We start from the raw sequence: 16,469 nt of genomic DNA, 5'->3' as shown, positions 1-16,469 counted from the left end.
GTGCCCAGTTGGACCATAGTGCCCACATGTACCTAGTGCCCAGATGTCCAGGTGCCCAGTCGTCCAAAATATGGTGCCCAGATGTCCCTAGTGCCCAGTTGTCCAGGTGCTCACATGTACCTAGTGCCCAGTTGTCCAAGTGCCCACATGTACCTAGTGCCCAGTTGTCAAGGTGCCCAGTTGGACCATAGTGCCCACATATACCTAGTGCCCAGATGTCCAGGTGCCCAGTCGTCCAAAATATGGTGCCCAGATGTCCCCAGTGCCCAGATGTCCAGGTGCCCATATGTCCCCAGGGCCCAGATGTCCCCAGTGCCCAGATGTCCAGGTGCCCACATGTCCCCAGTGCCCAATTGTCCAGGTGCCCAGATGTCCCCAGTGCCCAGATGTCCAGGTGCCCACATGTCCCCAGTGCCCAATTGTCCAGGTGCCCACATGTACCTAGTGCCCAGTTGTACAGGTGCCCACATGTACCATAGTGCCCAGATGTCCCTAGTGCCCAGATGTCCAGGTGCCCAGTCGTCCAAAATATGGTGCCCAGATGTCCCTAGTGCCCAGTTGTCCAGGTGCCCACATGTACCTAGTGCCCAGTTGTCCAAGTGCCCACATGTACCTAGTGCCCAGTTGTCAAGGTGCCCAGTTGGACCATAGTGCCCACATGTACCTAGTGCCCAGATGTCCAGGTGCCCAGTCGTCCAAAATATGGTGCCCAGATGTCCCTAGTGCCCAGTTGTCCAAGTGCCCACATGTACCTAGTGCCCAGTTGTCAAGGTGCCCAGTTGGACCATAGTGCCCAGATGTCCCTAGTGCCCAATTGTCCAGGTGCCCACATGTACCTAGTGCCCAGTTGTACAGGTGCCCACATGTATCATAGTGCCCAGATGTCCCTAGTGCCCAGATGTCCAGGTGCCCAGTCGTCCAAAATATGGTGCCCAGATGTCCCTAGTGCCCAGTTGTCCAGGTGCTCACATGTACCTAGTGCCCAGTTGTCCAAGTGCCCACATGTACCTAGTGCCCAGTTGTCAAGGTGCCCAGTTGGACCATAGTGCCCACATATACCTAGTGCCCAGATGTCCAGGTGCCCAGTCGTCCAAAATATGGTGCCCAGATGTCCCCAGTGCCCAGATGTCCAAGTGCCCAGATGTCCCCAGTGCCCACATGTCCCCAGTGCCCAGATGTCCAGGTGCCCACATGTCCCCAGTGCCCAATTGTCCAGGTGCCCACATGTACCTAGTGCCCAGTTGTACAGGTGCCCACATGTACCATAGTGCCCAGATGTCCCTAGTGCCCAGATGTCCAGGTGCCCAGTCGTCCAAAATATGGTGCCCAGATGTCCCTAGTGCCCAGTTGTCCAGGTGCCCACATGTACCTAGTGCCCAGTTGTCCAAGTGCCCACATGTACCTAGTGCCCAGTTGTCAAGGTGCCCAGTTGGACCATAGTGCCCAGATGTCCCTAGTGCCCAGATGTCCAGGTGCCCAGTCGTCCAAAATATGGTGCCCAGATGTCCCTAGTGCCCAGTTGTCCAGGTGCCCACATGTACCTAGTGCCCAGTTGTCCAAGTGCCCACATGTACCTAGTGCCCAGTTGTCAAGGTGCCCAGTTGTACCATAGTGCCCAGATGTCCCTAGTGCCCAGATTTCCAGGTGCCCAGTCGTCCCAACAATATGGTGCCCAGATGTCTCTAGTGCCCCAATAAATGTTATGGAAATGTATTAAAAAAAATAGGTTTATGCTAATAAATAGATTAAATGGATTACCTAGATAAGACAGTTTGTCTAATGAAACTAGCTGGGTGCTGATTACAGATAATCCACTTGTCCTAGCACTTTTTAACTTTATTATTTATTTGTATTTATATGTACATACACTAATGATAAGGATCATTATTATATATGATTATATTATATTATTATATACTAATATGAATTTAAATATCCACTGTAATCATGCCTATGATAATGCTACGTTTTAACACATTGGGAGTGAAATGCTAATATAATATAAAACAATAAAACAAACAACAGTTATTAATTTATATGTCCACTGTACTAATGCAAAACAATCATTGTTATTGAGAGTAAAATAATTAAATAAATACAGGGATGTTGTGAGGTTTTGTTTTGCTTTTTATTTGCTTTTTTGTGCACGCGCGCACGCAAACTTGTGCATGCGCGCACGCACGTAAACTTGTGCATGCGCGCACGCACGTAAACTTGTGCATGCGCGCACGCACGTAAATTTGTACACGCGTGCACGCGCGACACAAAAAAAAGAACACTTCCGGTCCTCACACAGCAGCGCTCACGTATCAACGCTCACGCACCAAGTCTCGTCTGCGCGGACGCAGCTGGGTGCTCCTCGTTTAGAAGGAGGGGAAGAGACAGAGACGTCACGGCCACGGCCACAGTAGCTGTGGAAAGCCTGGTTCCTATTCATTGTTCAATACTCTAATCCGGTCTACAGCCCGCCTACTGTTTCCGGTCATTTCCACCTGCAAATACATGTAAGCGCCGTTTCCGTTTCCGCTTTACACTCAGACCGGATACGCAATATGCAAAGTGAATTCAGACAGTCTGACTCTAGCACAAGCGTACGCATGCTTCTGTTTTGCCACACTGCAAAAGAAAACTACTGGTATCTGCTTATTGTCTCCTTTTAGTCAACAATGACAGGAGATGAAGAGTGTTTGTTTCCCCTGGACGACGGTCTCTTTGCGGACACATTCTCAGAAGACAGCCTGTACAAGTTCATCGGTCAAGAGCTAAAGATCAGCCAGGTGTTCGGTGCCAACCTCGGCGTGGCTGCGCCGGTTTGGGACGCTGTAAGCTTATTACTACATACTACTGTTCAATATTACAACTAGTAGGCCTATATTGTTCAGCAAGTGGGCCTACTTGTCATGCTATATATGGTAGGTGGGCACTAGCTCTGACGGAACCTCTCCCTCCGCTGTATAGCTCCGAGATGAGGTTCCTCGTTAGTTACTGCCGTCTGTTTTCGAAATGGTCGCACGTCTTCCACTTTACATGTTTCTTACCCCTTTCTGCACATCGTATCCAAAAAGTAAAGCATTTCCGCCACTCTCTCAGATGTTTTAAGTTTTAACGCGCCATAAAAGCTATCCAACGGGTTGAAGAAAGTATTTAATTTGCCTCGGTTTTCATCCGGTTACATGGTTTTTAAGACATTGCGCAAGAGTTGCGCCCGTAGAGATAACATTACTGATTACCCTACTGGTCAAATGTTGAATTGCATCTTCTAATGCAAAATATTATGGAACCGGATGAAAACCGAGGCAAATTAAATACTTTCTTCAACCCGTTGGATAGCTTTTATGGCGCGTTAAAACTTAAAACATCTGAGAGAGTGGCGGAAATGCTTTACTTTTTGGATACGATGTGCAGAAAGGGGTAAGAAACATGTAAAGTGGAAGACGTGCGACCATTTCGAAAACAGACGGAAGTAACTAACGAGGGACCTCATCTCGGAGCTATACAGCGTACAGCGGAGGGAGAGGTTCCGTAGGGGCTAGTCCATAGCGTTAGAAGATCTTCTAACGCTATGGACCAGAGCTAGGTGGGCACTGGGCACCAAGGAAGAGTGGGCACCTCGGTGTTAAATTGGCAATTTTGTCCCCAAAATGTAAAAAAAATAGAATATTTGGAAAATGTTTTTAAGTAAAGTATACATGATTAGAAAATGCATAATTCGACCATTAGGGTCTTAATATTTCTACAATTGCTACAAATTGCTACAAAACCTGTATATCCAGTCATTTTGGGGCATAAACAAGAAGTTGAAGTATAAAATGTTCACATTATGTTTACTTTACATTACTTAAGACTTTTTTAACATTTTGGACAAAATAGCCAATTTTACACAGAGCTGCCGAGCTGTCCCTGGTGCCCACCTTACCTATCCTGTATCCACTATAATATACGCCCTATGCTTGGTTATTTATTTTACTGTGTGTGTGTGTTTCTCTCTACAGGCTTTACATCTATGTCGCTATTTCGAGGAACAGTCATTTGAATTGAGAGGAAAACGGATCCTTGAACTGGGTGCTGGAACTGGCATAGTTGGCATCTTGGCTGCACGCTTGGGTATGGATGGATGATGTTATTTATTTTAACGTTTGTCATCTATTCTGGATCAATCTGTTAAATTCACGTTCAGCATTCAGTTCAGCATTCATTTTGCCTTATCCCTGACAGTTTCATCCATAATATACGTTTTCAAGAAGTCGATAACTTTGTATAATGTTTTCCCCGTCTAAGGTTCAGAACTTTCAGCAACTCTTAGATGCTATAATCTGGCATTTAGAGTTGAAATACCAACCCTTGACAACCCCATTCATCGAAACAGAAAAGTCTGATCTGATTGTAATAAACTACGTTAAACTCACCAAGATTGCAGCTGTACGGAAAGTTTGCATTATCATCTTTGTATCTGTCTTTGTTTCATAAAAATCCACCGTTGACATGTTATGAGCTACTTTCTGTCTATACATTCTGTGCAGGTGATTATTTTTCTCTAAGTGTTCGAGTTTGGAAGCTCTTGTTTCCAATAATGCAACATCCTGCTGCCTCCTGCATTATGTGCAATTTCGAAACAGTTGGTACGCAGGACCGTTGAGTGATTTCCAACAAGCGCCTCCAAACTCGAACACTTAGAAATATTATCACCTGCACAGAATGTATTGACAGAAAGTAGCTCATAACATGAGTCTACGGTAACGGTGGATTTTTATGAAACAAAAGCTTGACAGATACAAAGAGGATAATCCAAGCTTTCTGTACAACTGCAATGTTGGTGAGTTAAAGTTGTTTAATACAATCAAATCAGACTTTTCTGTTTAGATGAATGGGCTGTCAAGGGTTGGAATTGCAGCTCTAGATGCCAGATAGCGTTGCTTGCGGCTAAGAGACACCCAACTTTTTCAATCGCCTTTATGTCTTTAACGTGTTCTCTCTCTGTCTTCCTTGTTTAAGGAGCACATGTGACCCTCACAGACCTGCCTTTGGCTGTTGAACAGCTTCAGACCAACGTCTCTGCTAACATGCCATCTTCTGGCTGGCCATCCGACCCACCCACAGTCCTCCCTCTGTCCTGGGGTCAGGATCAATTGCGTTTCCCATCGGACTGGGATCTGGTGCTGGGAGCTGACATCGTGTACCTCGCAGAGACATACCCGCTCCTGCTAGAGACACTAGTTCATTTGTGCAAGAATGGCGCCGTCGTGTATCTTTCGTCCAAGATGCGGAGAGAACACGGGACTCCTGGATTCTATGAAGGTTGCTTGCCAAGTAGATTTCTTGTGGAGCTTGTGGCCTGCGATGTCAAACAGAACATTAACATCTACAAGGCCTCTCTCGAGAAAGATCAGTGACAGTATTTCAGCAGGGACTTTTGAGACTTATATTGCTTACACAGATTATTGCCTGGTGCCTTATTTCTACGAGCCGCTGGCCGGAAACAAAACATATATTTTCAAGCTAGTGTTGAGCTTTTCTCAGTCTCTCACACTAATACTTCCATTTGTGGGAATAATATGTTTTATAAAAGTTTCAAAACGTTTTTTGCTCGTCTTTAATTATTAAAATATTTTGAGCTGTGCATTCAGAATGGATATCGTTGCTGTCTGGCAGAAACCTTGTATCTCCATATTTCAACTTTTTATAGTTTTTGTTTGTAAATTTATGTCCTACTTCATACAAGAGTGTTGCACAAAAGTAGTGAAAACCTATGGAATACTTCTGAAATAGGTTGAAATTCATTTAATAGATGAAAAAAAAAATATATATATATATATATATATATATATATATATATATATATATATATATATATATATTTTTTTTTTTTTTTTTTTTTTTTTTTTAATGTGTGTATATGGAAGACACAGAAACTCACGGGCCATAAAAATTTTTCCGCAACCCAAACATGGGTCCCGACCCACTGTGGGCCATGAGGACATTGCAAGTTTTGCCAAATCATTGGCAAAACACTACGATTTTAATGATATGACATTTAAAAATGTAAAAGAATGTAGAAATATTTCTTTCTTTAAACCTTGAGATTTTTTTTTTTAAATAGGAGCTTATCTAACTACAATAGTTTCATTGATCCAAGCCAGAATTTGATTGATTGATCATAAGAATAAACATGCTCTGACCACTTAACACAGGGCAACCAATAGGCTGCCATGTTAAAGGGATAGTTCACCCCCAAAATTATTAATTTGACCAGCAGAGACTCAATGGAGACTCTTTGAGTCTCCTACCAAAGACTGAACTATCCCTTAAGTGGTCACTCAGACGCTTTTGAGATTTTCAAGTGGGCCTCTGATCCAGAAAAGGTTGAGAACAACTGGTCATGGCAGTACGAAAGTATCTTTATTTTGTCATTGTGGGGGGACAAAATAAATCTACAAAGTGACTGGGGGGGGGCTATCAATAAAAAGCAAATTTGTAATCAAGATAATAAAAGCAACACAGTTTAACGATTGAGGAACGTGATCATAGAACAGAAGATTAATGATAGAGTTGTTACGATACCAATGCCAGTATCGGAAAAGCTGCCGATACTGCCTAAAATGCTGGTATCGGTATCGGCGAGTATGTCAGTCTACTATGCCATACCATGTATCACTTGATATTTATCACTTGATATTTATTTTACAGTCATATTTTTATTGCTTCAGTTGATGTTGCATGACAGTTTTATACTCTTACTGTACTATTAACATCATTTTACTAACTTGTAGCTGCACATTAACAATTATGAAATGGAATCTTTATTTGTTCCTAGATAGGTGGTTCTCAAACCTTTTAATTTTAACTTACTTCCCTTTATGCCGGCTGGCTGGCATGTAGGGCAGCAACAAAGGATCTCCACTCCTGTCTGTTCTGGGCCAGCGTCTTTATAGAACCCCAGGTGTGATGCAGGTTCTTCAGCTCTCCCTCCACTGTCCTATGCCAGGTGTTCTTGGGTCGACCTCTTTCACGTTTACCGTCTGGTGTCCAGTGGTGAAGGGCAGTTTGGGTGATGTTGTTCCGCTCTCTACGGATTACACGCCCGATCCATTTCCACCGCCTTCTCATAAAGGACGGTAGCCATATTTTCCTGTTTACACAAAGGCGAAGAAGATGTTGGTTGGAGATGGTTTTGGTTTTTGAGAGTGCACAAATGGAACCAAATGTGGTTCCATTTGTGCACTCTCAAAGAGTCACAGACCTGCAAGGTTCCATTTGGAACTCTGTCAAGGAACCCAGAGGATCCCTGGATATGACTTTGAGAATGTCAATCTGGGGGTCCTTGAAATTAAAATGGTTGAGAATCACTGCTGGAGCCGTAAAAAAAATCTTCTCTTATGGGGGTCCCTGGCATATCTTTTGAAATGGGGGTCCGCGGGCTAATAAGTGTCAATTTGGGGGTCCTTGACATGAAAAAGTTTGAGAACCACTGTCCTAGATTATACTTTTTTGAATTGGTATCGAATCGATACTCGGTATCGACTGATACGCAAGTTATGGGTATCTGAATCGGTATTGGGATCGGGAATCGAAAAAATGGTGTTGGTACATCTCTAATTAATTGATGATTCCTTGCATGCAGGGCGAATTTTGTCAACATCAACAGATTGTGCTGTCTGTGTGTACTTCATCCCTCTGCTCCTGCTGTCTGCTGATGTACAGGGTTTCTGTTCAGGACGGAAAAGCCTGTTTGTTACGCTGGGGAGTTCCAAAGAAAGGGAGACCACCCCGCCACCCCCCCAGCGCTCCCTCCACTACAATCCGGCCAACAAAACAACAGATCCCTATCTACATGCACAGTCTGCTCCCCCCCGACCAAGTCCATGGATTGGCTGTTCCAGTGTCCACACCACACAGTGAAGTCCTCGGTGTTAATTTAACTCTGAACGAGTGTACAAATTCACCATTTTTGGTTCCATTTGTGCACTGTGTGGCGTTAAGTACATTTGATTTAACGTTTAAGTAAATTAATTAAACTCTGGAGTTTGTACAAAGTAAAACAAATTGGCCCCATATAAGGGTCCATTTTGTACACTCTTCTGAGTTAAATTAACACTAAGGATTTACTGTGCAATGAAAGTGTGTCACAAGTGTCATCAAGTGAATACTTTTGTTTTGTTTTGAGACGTTTCAGGGAAGATGATACAATTGAGTTACACTGTAATTTACCATACAAGTACTGTATTATTTATTTCAGTAATTAAGATAGAAATGTTAAAGCCCAAATCCATAAATGTGGCCAATATTAGAACACTTTGTAAAGCTACTGTACGTGCATTGTTATTTGTGTAACACATTTGATATCTATAGCATGTATACTGTCCTTTAATTGTCCTTCTAATCCTTTTAGGATTAGAAAACAATAGTCTTTATTGTCTGAATTCTCAAGGTGTTGTTAGTCACATAATACACTTCCAATGTGATTGACGTGATGTTTACCGATTGTCATTCTGGTATTTGTATCTGCCTTTATTGATATAACTATAGAGGAGGATATAGCAACAAGCAGTGGTGGGCAGCAGCTAAGTACAATTACTTGAGTACTGTACTTAAGTAAGTTTTGTGGTTTTTTTTTCAAGCAAATAACTTTCACTCTGCTACATTTCAAATAGAAATATGTACTTTTGACTCCACAACTTTTCTAGAAAGGGACTCTTGGGACCCAAACTCACAAAAACAAATTCAAATATAGTGAAAATAGCCAATCTACTTGTAGGCTATTCTGCCTATTTCTTAACATTTCTGATTTTTTTTTGTCATTTAATTGAGTATATACATTATCCACCACAGGCTACAAGGGAGTATTTTTAAAGACTTAATTATATAATCCCTGTGCTGTGTGGAGGTTTGTGTGGCTAGGTTGGCTGTGGATGCGGGGAGGCTGGCCAGGGGAGTGTGGATGTGCAGTGCAAGTGAAGTGGGAGGGGGTTTGACAAACACTGACTTTTTAAAACAAGTTGTCTCGCTCACTTGGACATCATCATCAAACCTCATGAGCAACAAGGACAATTATCTGAAAACAGCAGCCAAAGGTATGGGAGTGCGTATCTGTATCTATATATGTAACTTAAAAATTACTGAACAAAAGTATAGAACTAAATTGAGTGTTTTGAATGATGTGAAAATCTATTTAAGGAAACTTCAGTGTAACATTGAAGCCAGAAGTCAGTCACTGTTATCCTTTTCTTTTAAGTATTCATTGTAAAAGAAAGATTTTAAAGTTTGTACTCTTCCTCCTCTTTATGTTTCAGGAGTGTGATTTTAGACCAAAAGATGGAGTTCTGGGCTCAGAATCCAGGGCAGACACCTCAGTATCCCAAATTTGGTACCGTTCCTGGACGGAATTGTGCACATGCGTGAGTTCAATACTGTGAAAACCATTTCATATAACGTACTCTGATGGGGCTGCAGGGTGGGCAACTGTTTTAAACTGATAATGTTTGTTTCTGTTTTACTTGTGTATGTATGCACATGTGAGAAATGTTTCTTGTGTGATTGGTGCATTACATGAATATTATAAATGTATACTTACTCAATAAGTTAGATCAAATAGAGATAAAGGAAAGATAAAGATATAGAGAAATACATTAAGAACTATATAAAATATAGTATCAGGTCATCATTTTGAATGACCTGATATGAATAGTTTGGTTGAAAATAACAAATTGAAACTGGGATGACTTACTGTTCCTGAGGAGATTGACAAAGTATAAATGTCTTCTTTTAAGTCTCTCCTAAAAACATTTTTTTAGAGACAATCTTTTTTGTGATTCTTTTACTGTTGTTACATATTTTATTGTCTTATTTTCATATCCTGTTTAGTTTTTTATTATGTCATAATGTTTTACTGCCTCTGTTTTGTTTTGAGTACATTGCTCTTTTATTTTGGAAATAACTTTGTAAAAACTGTTTACAAAGGTATTATACCCTAACCCAGGGGTCCTTGAGGGGGTTCCAGGGGGTGTGAACATAGCATCAAAATAATTTTAACCTTTTACACTTTGGCTATTCAAAAATAGCAGATATACAAGCTCATAGCGCGGCACCGAGTGCCGCGCTATGAGCTTGTAGATCTGCTATTTTTGAAAAATCTTCAAGATTCGTGCAAATCTTTGAATATATTTCTTTTAAAGCGACCATTTTAACACAAACCTTTGCTTCTGGGAGTCCCTGGCACAACATATTTTCAGATGGGGGTCTGCGGCCAAATATATATCAATTTGGGGGTCCCTGGCATGAAAAGGTTTGAGAAGCACTGCTATAGGCTATAAATCAAATGTATTATTATTATCATTGCCCTTTTAGTAAATCTACCATCCTTCTATCCTTTTTTTACTCCCCCCGTTGATAGATATCATGATAAACATCGACCGACACAGTTCCAGCCGTACCTGTGTGAGCAGCCAGGCCAAGGCAGGGACCCCGGCTTGTGGACGGTGCCGGGGTCCAGAACGGGAGGAGTTCTACAGGACTACACCAACTGGACCGACCCGGAGACCACAGCAGCCCCCGCCTCCCACTTCCCTTTCATCATAGACAGCCAGCCTCGCCAGCCGCTCCAGCACTTTGGAGAATACCCGCCTCACGAGAACAGGGAGAGAGGAGAATGGGTCGCGGCGGGGGGAGGAGGAGGAGGAGGAACCCACAGGGCCGCCGTGCACAGGGAGAGGGATTATGACCGGGCGGCGGCGGTCGTTCCCGGCTGGCCGGCGAGGAGGTGGGAGAGCTGCAGTCCCGTGCACTACAACAGACAGGAGACGTCCAAGAGGAGCGACAGCAGCTACCGGGAGCTGGAGGCGTGGGCGGCCCGCTACAGCCACTCGCTCCCCAGGAGGAGGCACGTGGGAGCGGAGCAGAAGAGGGCCTCCTCGCAGCAGCAGCACGGGCCGTCGGAGAACGCCGCGGTCCTGGAGAGGAGCAGCAGAGTGGCGGCGCTGCACCAGGCGGCAAACGCCAGGGAGTTCGGACAGTGGGACAGAGGAGGAGGGCGACAGCAGCAGTACACGGCACATCAACATCCCCCTGTTCCTAATACGACTTACATGGCAAACGCACCAGAGCAGGCGGGTTACCAAAGGAGGGTGTTTAGCCAACCTCCTGGTTACATTGCGCCTCCGCCCTACAACAGTCCGCACAAAAATTCACCTGAAAGTCCTCGCTATGACACGATGTCCACAAGCTGGGCGCAGGAAGGTAACAGGCAGACATACTGTTCACAGCTCTCGCCGAGAAAGCAGGATCACTCTGTAGATTTGAAGGGTGTGAGGGAAGGAGAACAGGCGATGTTTACTAAAGAGGTGTTGGAACAAAGAACTGGGCTAGATTCTGAAGACCTCAAATATCAAAGACAGGAAACGGATGGTTTGTGGTCGAGCCCTCCTGCCCCCACGCACGTGAGGTCAGACAGTGTCACGTCTGTGCAGCGGCCAATAGAACAGGAGGCTCAGGAAGTAAAACCCAATGAGGACGTTATATCACCAACGGTCACTGAGGGCCGAAAATTTAAGTCTCACAAAAAGAGAGGTGGGCAGACTATATTTTGCCTGGTGTCTCGAATGTGTGACACGGGATCGTCAAATTCCTCCCTAGAAACATTGAAAACGACATCTTTGCCACACTGCAACTCACCAGCACCAACACATATTCAAAGCACAGGATTAAGAGAGGTTTCCAGTGATATTAACCAAATACACAAGCTTGCAGATGAAGTGGACTTCAGTGTTCCAAGTCTTGCAGTTGGGTCAAGCACCCCTTCCCAGCACTTCACCCCACAAACTGACAGAAGCGTCGAATGGAGTGGGACGGCAAACCTAACGGAGAGTGACCAAGGACTTGCTCACGGAGACGACCTGCAAGGGGTTAACCATTTATCAAACCCGATAGAAACAGATGTTGCTTTCCCAGAAAAAGATAACATGGATGATACAATTGCATTTTGGAGACAGACAGCTCAGTCATTGCCTCCCACTTCTGTTAAATACCCGGGCCCCTTGTGGAGGGAGCCTGGTTACACAGACAGGGCTAAAACGGAGACTCCCCCCTTTTTTAAAGCCAACATCAAGGAAGGAAAATCGGGTCTGGCTGATAGAGAGGATGGTGCTAATGTTAGTGGACACCCCATTGACATTGAAGTCAGGAGATTAGAGATCCAGCGAGACACCGAATCTGAGAATAGCGGTGGCTTTCTCGTCATTGACACAACCTGTGTCATAGTTAGAATGGAGTTAATTCCAGCTCCTAAAAAAGAACATGTCCATTATTTGTCCTCATTGCCATACAGCGAAAACAGTCAATTAGATGTTGATTCCCCTGCCACGGCAGAGTCTACCGGATCAAACAACCAACAAAATGAGGCCGGAGCACAAGAGCAAAACACAGAGATATCAGCTCACATACACTCCCTAAAAACGAATGAAAGGCCCGACACTTACTCTGGATCAGAACAAGACAAAATACATCAGGCTGCAAACATAGATGTCATGGAGGCAGAAGCGCTTCTTCAACAGACAAAGGAAGTGAGTGATTTCTCTTCCTCTGGCCTGCCCTCCCTCTCCGACAGAGAGACCCTGGAGGAGCGTGCCGAGAGAATTCTAGGAATCCCTCTGGCTGGCTGCGTCAGCGACGACCCGACTGAAGAAGATTCAACATCCTTCATTGACTCACGTGTTGAGGACCAGAATGAGGAAATGACACAGATAATAACGGGCAATGGGATCAATAATGACAACGAGTGTCTCTCCAAAGACGTGACAGGGGAGCCTGTGTCAGATTGTGGTCCAGATGAGGACACCGTTGAAGTGGATGCCACTGAATATCACCAAACAAAGGAAGAGGATGGGGATCTTGTTGGCCGGAATTATGATGTTGAAACATTGCAGATCATAAACGATGAGGTCAACAATGTCCATGGATATGTGACAGAGGAGCCCGTGTCACAGCAGCAGCCATCAGAATGTGGTCAAGTGGAGGAGGCTGTCGATGTAAAAGAGAGTAATGTCACTGAATATCAGCTACCAGAGGATGAGGAGGATCTTACAGGTGTTTTGGAGCAGACTTCCAACGTGTCCAGTGAGAATGATGTTGACTGTCAACCTGAAATAGAGGTTGAATCTGTGCACGAAAGCAAAATCACAAATGAGTTACTTTCCGAATCTTGCGGTCAAGAAGAACAGAGACAGGAAGACAAAAATCAACTCGATGATAATGGCGTTTTCACTCATTCTCCTTCTGAGTGTGTCCATCCACACTCTGACCTTTATGAGGCATATTCACATCTGCCCTCAGACTCCCCAGATTGTACAATGTCTCCATCTGCTGGTGATGTCCTGCTCCCAACTTCTGAGCTGACATCTGTGTCAAATACATGCGAGTCAGACAATGTAACAATAACAGATCCTCAACCCCAGCTGACTTCACTCTCTTCCACAGCTAACCTGTATCTTCCCCCTGAAACCCTTACTGACATCTCAGAAACCTCCCTTTTTACTCAAATGGAACCTCAAACGACATTCCTGGATCTCACTTCCGCGCTGGGTTCTGAATCACTCCCTATCTCACAACCCAGCTCTATGTCTCCCTCGGGCCCTCCTGAAAGTCCCCAGTGTCTCGACTTATCGGGAGTAACAGAAGATGCTATGCACTTTCTTGACTCGTGTATTAAGGGTGAGAATTATGTGGATGAAACAACGATGCAGATCGTAAACAATGAGGTCGACAACGTGCATGAATGTCTCTCCGAAGATGTGACAGAGGAGCCAGTGTCACAGCAACAGCCATCAGAATGTGGTCAAGTGGAGGAGGCTGTCGATGTAAAAGAGAGTGATGTCACTGAATGTCAGCTACCTGAGGATGAGGAGGATCTTACAGGTGTTTTGGAAGAGACAGTCAATGTGTCCAATGAGAATGCTATTGACTGTCGACCTGAAAGAGAGGTCAAATCTTGGCAGGAAAGTAAAATCACCAGCGAGTCGCTTTGTGAAAGCTGCGATCAAGAACAGAGTCAGGGAGACGAGAATTATTCCCATCTGCCCTCACACTCCCCAGACAGTACAATGAATCCCTCTGCTGGTGATGTCCTGCTCCCAACTTCCCAGCTGACGTCTGTGTCAAACACATACGAGTCAGACAAGGTAACTGTAACAGATCCTCAACCTGAGCCGGCTTCACTGTCTTCCACATCATCTAACCTGTGTCTTCACCCCTCTGAAGCCCTCTCTGACGCCTCAGAAACCTCCCCCTTTCCTCAATCATCCCTGCATTTCTCATCTTCTCTCTTTTCTGCTGAATCAAACACCACCTCACACCTCGGCATAACTGCCCCTCAAGTAGGCCCTTATTTCCCCTCAAGTCCCCAATGTCTAGATTTAGCAGGCGACGGTGTTTCCCCCGACTTCTGTTGTCCACCAACTACATCCACGGAGGAGCCCCAGTATCCCATGTCCTTGTGGGACGCGGTGAACCGCATAAGGAAACACACGGCGCCCGACTCGGAGAACGAAGAGGAGGAGCTGAGCGAGTTGTGGGATCCGGATAGTGTAAGTGTAGGAGAGGACATTTCCTCATTGGATTTGGAGGTCGATTTCAAATCGGAAGACATGCTGTTCCATTACAGCGAGGGGCTTAAAGAGGCCATCATGTCTTTTGAAGAACACAGGAATACTGGAGGAATGCTAAACGAACCAGTACAACTGGAGGTCCCAGAGGAAAGGAGAGACACGGTAACAGTAACAGACCAAATAGAGGAGGCTAGTAAAGGCAGTGAAGAGTCACGTGGATATTTTGAAGAGGACACGCTCTCCTGCAGCTCCGGGGATACGGTCGTTGTGGGAGACGAAGAAGGGGAGGCCGCGGAACAGGTCTCTGATGCTCAGACAGAGGAGACAAAGCAAAAGGTAGAAGACAAAACTGATTAGAGCCCGGTCTGGCCAATATACAGTATATCGGTCATTATTTGACCTTTTTGACGGCATCAGTATCTGCAAATATGCAGCCAATGTCCCGATTTTAACCACTTTCAACTTGGCATCCCTATTTTGGGCATGTCATTGTATAGGCGAACATTTTTCGACAAGTTTTCAAACGTTGTCCCATTGTGACACGTTGTGAACTTGTAGATGGGCTATTTTTGAACAATTTCTGAATAGGGCTTAGTTAAATAAAATAAAGTTCAGTTTAATTGTTGTTTATTTTTCAATTTAAATGTTTTCTAATAAGTCAAATGTCCTCAAATACAAACTTTAATCACATCTAGGTAACTTCAAATTGATTAGAATATGTAGCTAATTGGTGGACTAGGACTCTCCAAAATCGTCATCGATCGGACCCAAGCATCTGGCATCGGTCGAGCTCTAAAACAGATGACTGGGAGCTACATGTGGCTAAAGGAGAGGGACGCTGCTACAATGACGAAACAACGCATGTGACTGTAGCTTAAGAAGAAACCAGAGACAACAATCCTGGACAACACGGCCACCTAATTGACCACATCTATTATGGCCTCATATGAGATATATAGGGGCAGGCAGGGTTCAGGATGAATGGGAAGGTTGCAGGGGTAAAAGAGTGTAAGAGGCCATTCACTGAAGGTGATGGATGGTGAAGAACCATCAATGCAATGCGATTTCAATGATAAAGCAAGTGACTGAACCCAACAATTAACCATGGGCATTTTCATACGGTACATTGCTTAACTGTTGTTCTAATTATACAATCTCTTGAGATTGAAACTTAGTATTTATATATTTTGACATGTAGGCAATGGCATTTGAATTGTATAGATTATTTAAAATGTCTAGATTAACTCAGACCAAGACAATTATTTGTAGCAAGTCATATTGTTAATATTTTCGTTCCACATCCTTAATTGATCTTTCATATTCATCTGCTGTGCTTGGAAAGGTTTTTCTTTTTCTTCTTCAGATACTACTAATGTAATTAGACAATCTCTCAGTTGATGCCGTTTCCTGGTGTGGTGCCATGACTGCAACATTATATATTTCAAATAAAGTTAATGGAATGGATTAACACAATACTGCTTTAAAGCTATCACTTCGTTCTAAGAGGTATAGTGAAAGAAATGGTTTATATTTAAAGAAGAAATATACTTTCTCAAAGACAATCATAAAATACAATGTTCATATAGAAACAACTTAAGCCTTTCTTATGGCTTCATCAACACAATTGCGCAAGTGGGTGTGTGGTGGCCTGTATAATCGTATGCATCTTGAGCATTATGTCAATGTAATTTCCATTAAAATGCACTAGCCCTAATGCTAAAAGATGGAACTGTTAAGCCATGGTAAAGCTGGTATTTGAAAAGGTTATACTATAATATGGCTGGTGTATTACATGAGACGAATTTCCATTTCACCCACTGTGAAAGCTGTTTTGGTTAAAGTTTTTGTTTCAGGATCTTGGCTGTAAAAGTCATCCAT

General features: G+C 43.9%; 1 protein-coding gene across 1 annotated transcript; it reads left to right on the top strand.

Annotated features, from left to right (window-relative positions):
- The first annotated feature begins 2,586 nt into the window (after positions 1–2,586).
- LOC311049294 (EEF1A lysine methyltransferase 3-like) lies at positions 2,587–5,490 on the top strand. Its single transcript, XM_084062834.1, has 3 exons — positions 2,587–2,822; positions 3,993–4,104; positions 4,993–5,490. Exons 1-3 carry the CDS (start codon positions 2,667–2,669, stop codon positions 5,388–5,390), a joined length of 666 nt encoding a protein of 221 aa, XP_083918960.1. The 5' UTR covers positions 2,587–2,666; the 3' UTR covers positions 5,391–5,490.
- The last annotated feature ends 10,979 nt before the right edge of the window (positions 5,491–16,469 follow it).

The sequence above is a fragment of the Gymnoscopelus microlampas genome (assembly GCF_963454915.1).
Source record: "Gymnoscopelus microlampas genome assembly, chromosome: 7".
NCBI classification, from domain to species: domain Eukaryota; kingdom Metazoa; phylum Chordata; class Actinopteri; order Myctophiformes; family Myctophidae; genus Gymnoscopelus; species Gymnoscopelus microlampas.
The sequence above is the reverse complement of the archived record's forward strand: the minus strand, read 5'-3'. Positions and strand labels throughout refer to the sequence as shown.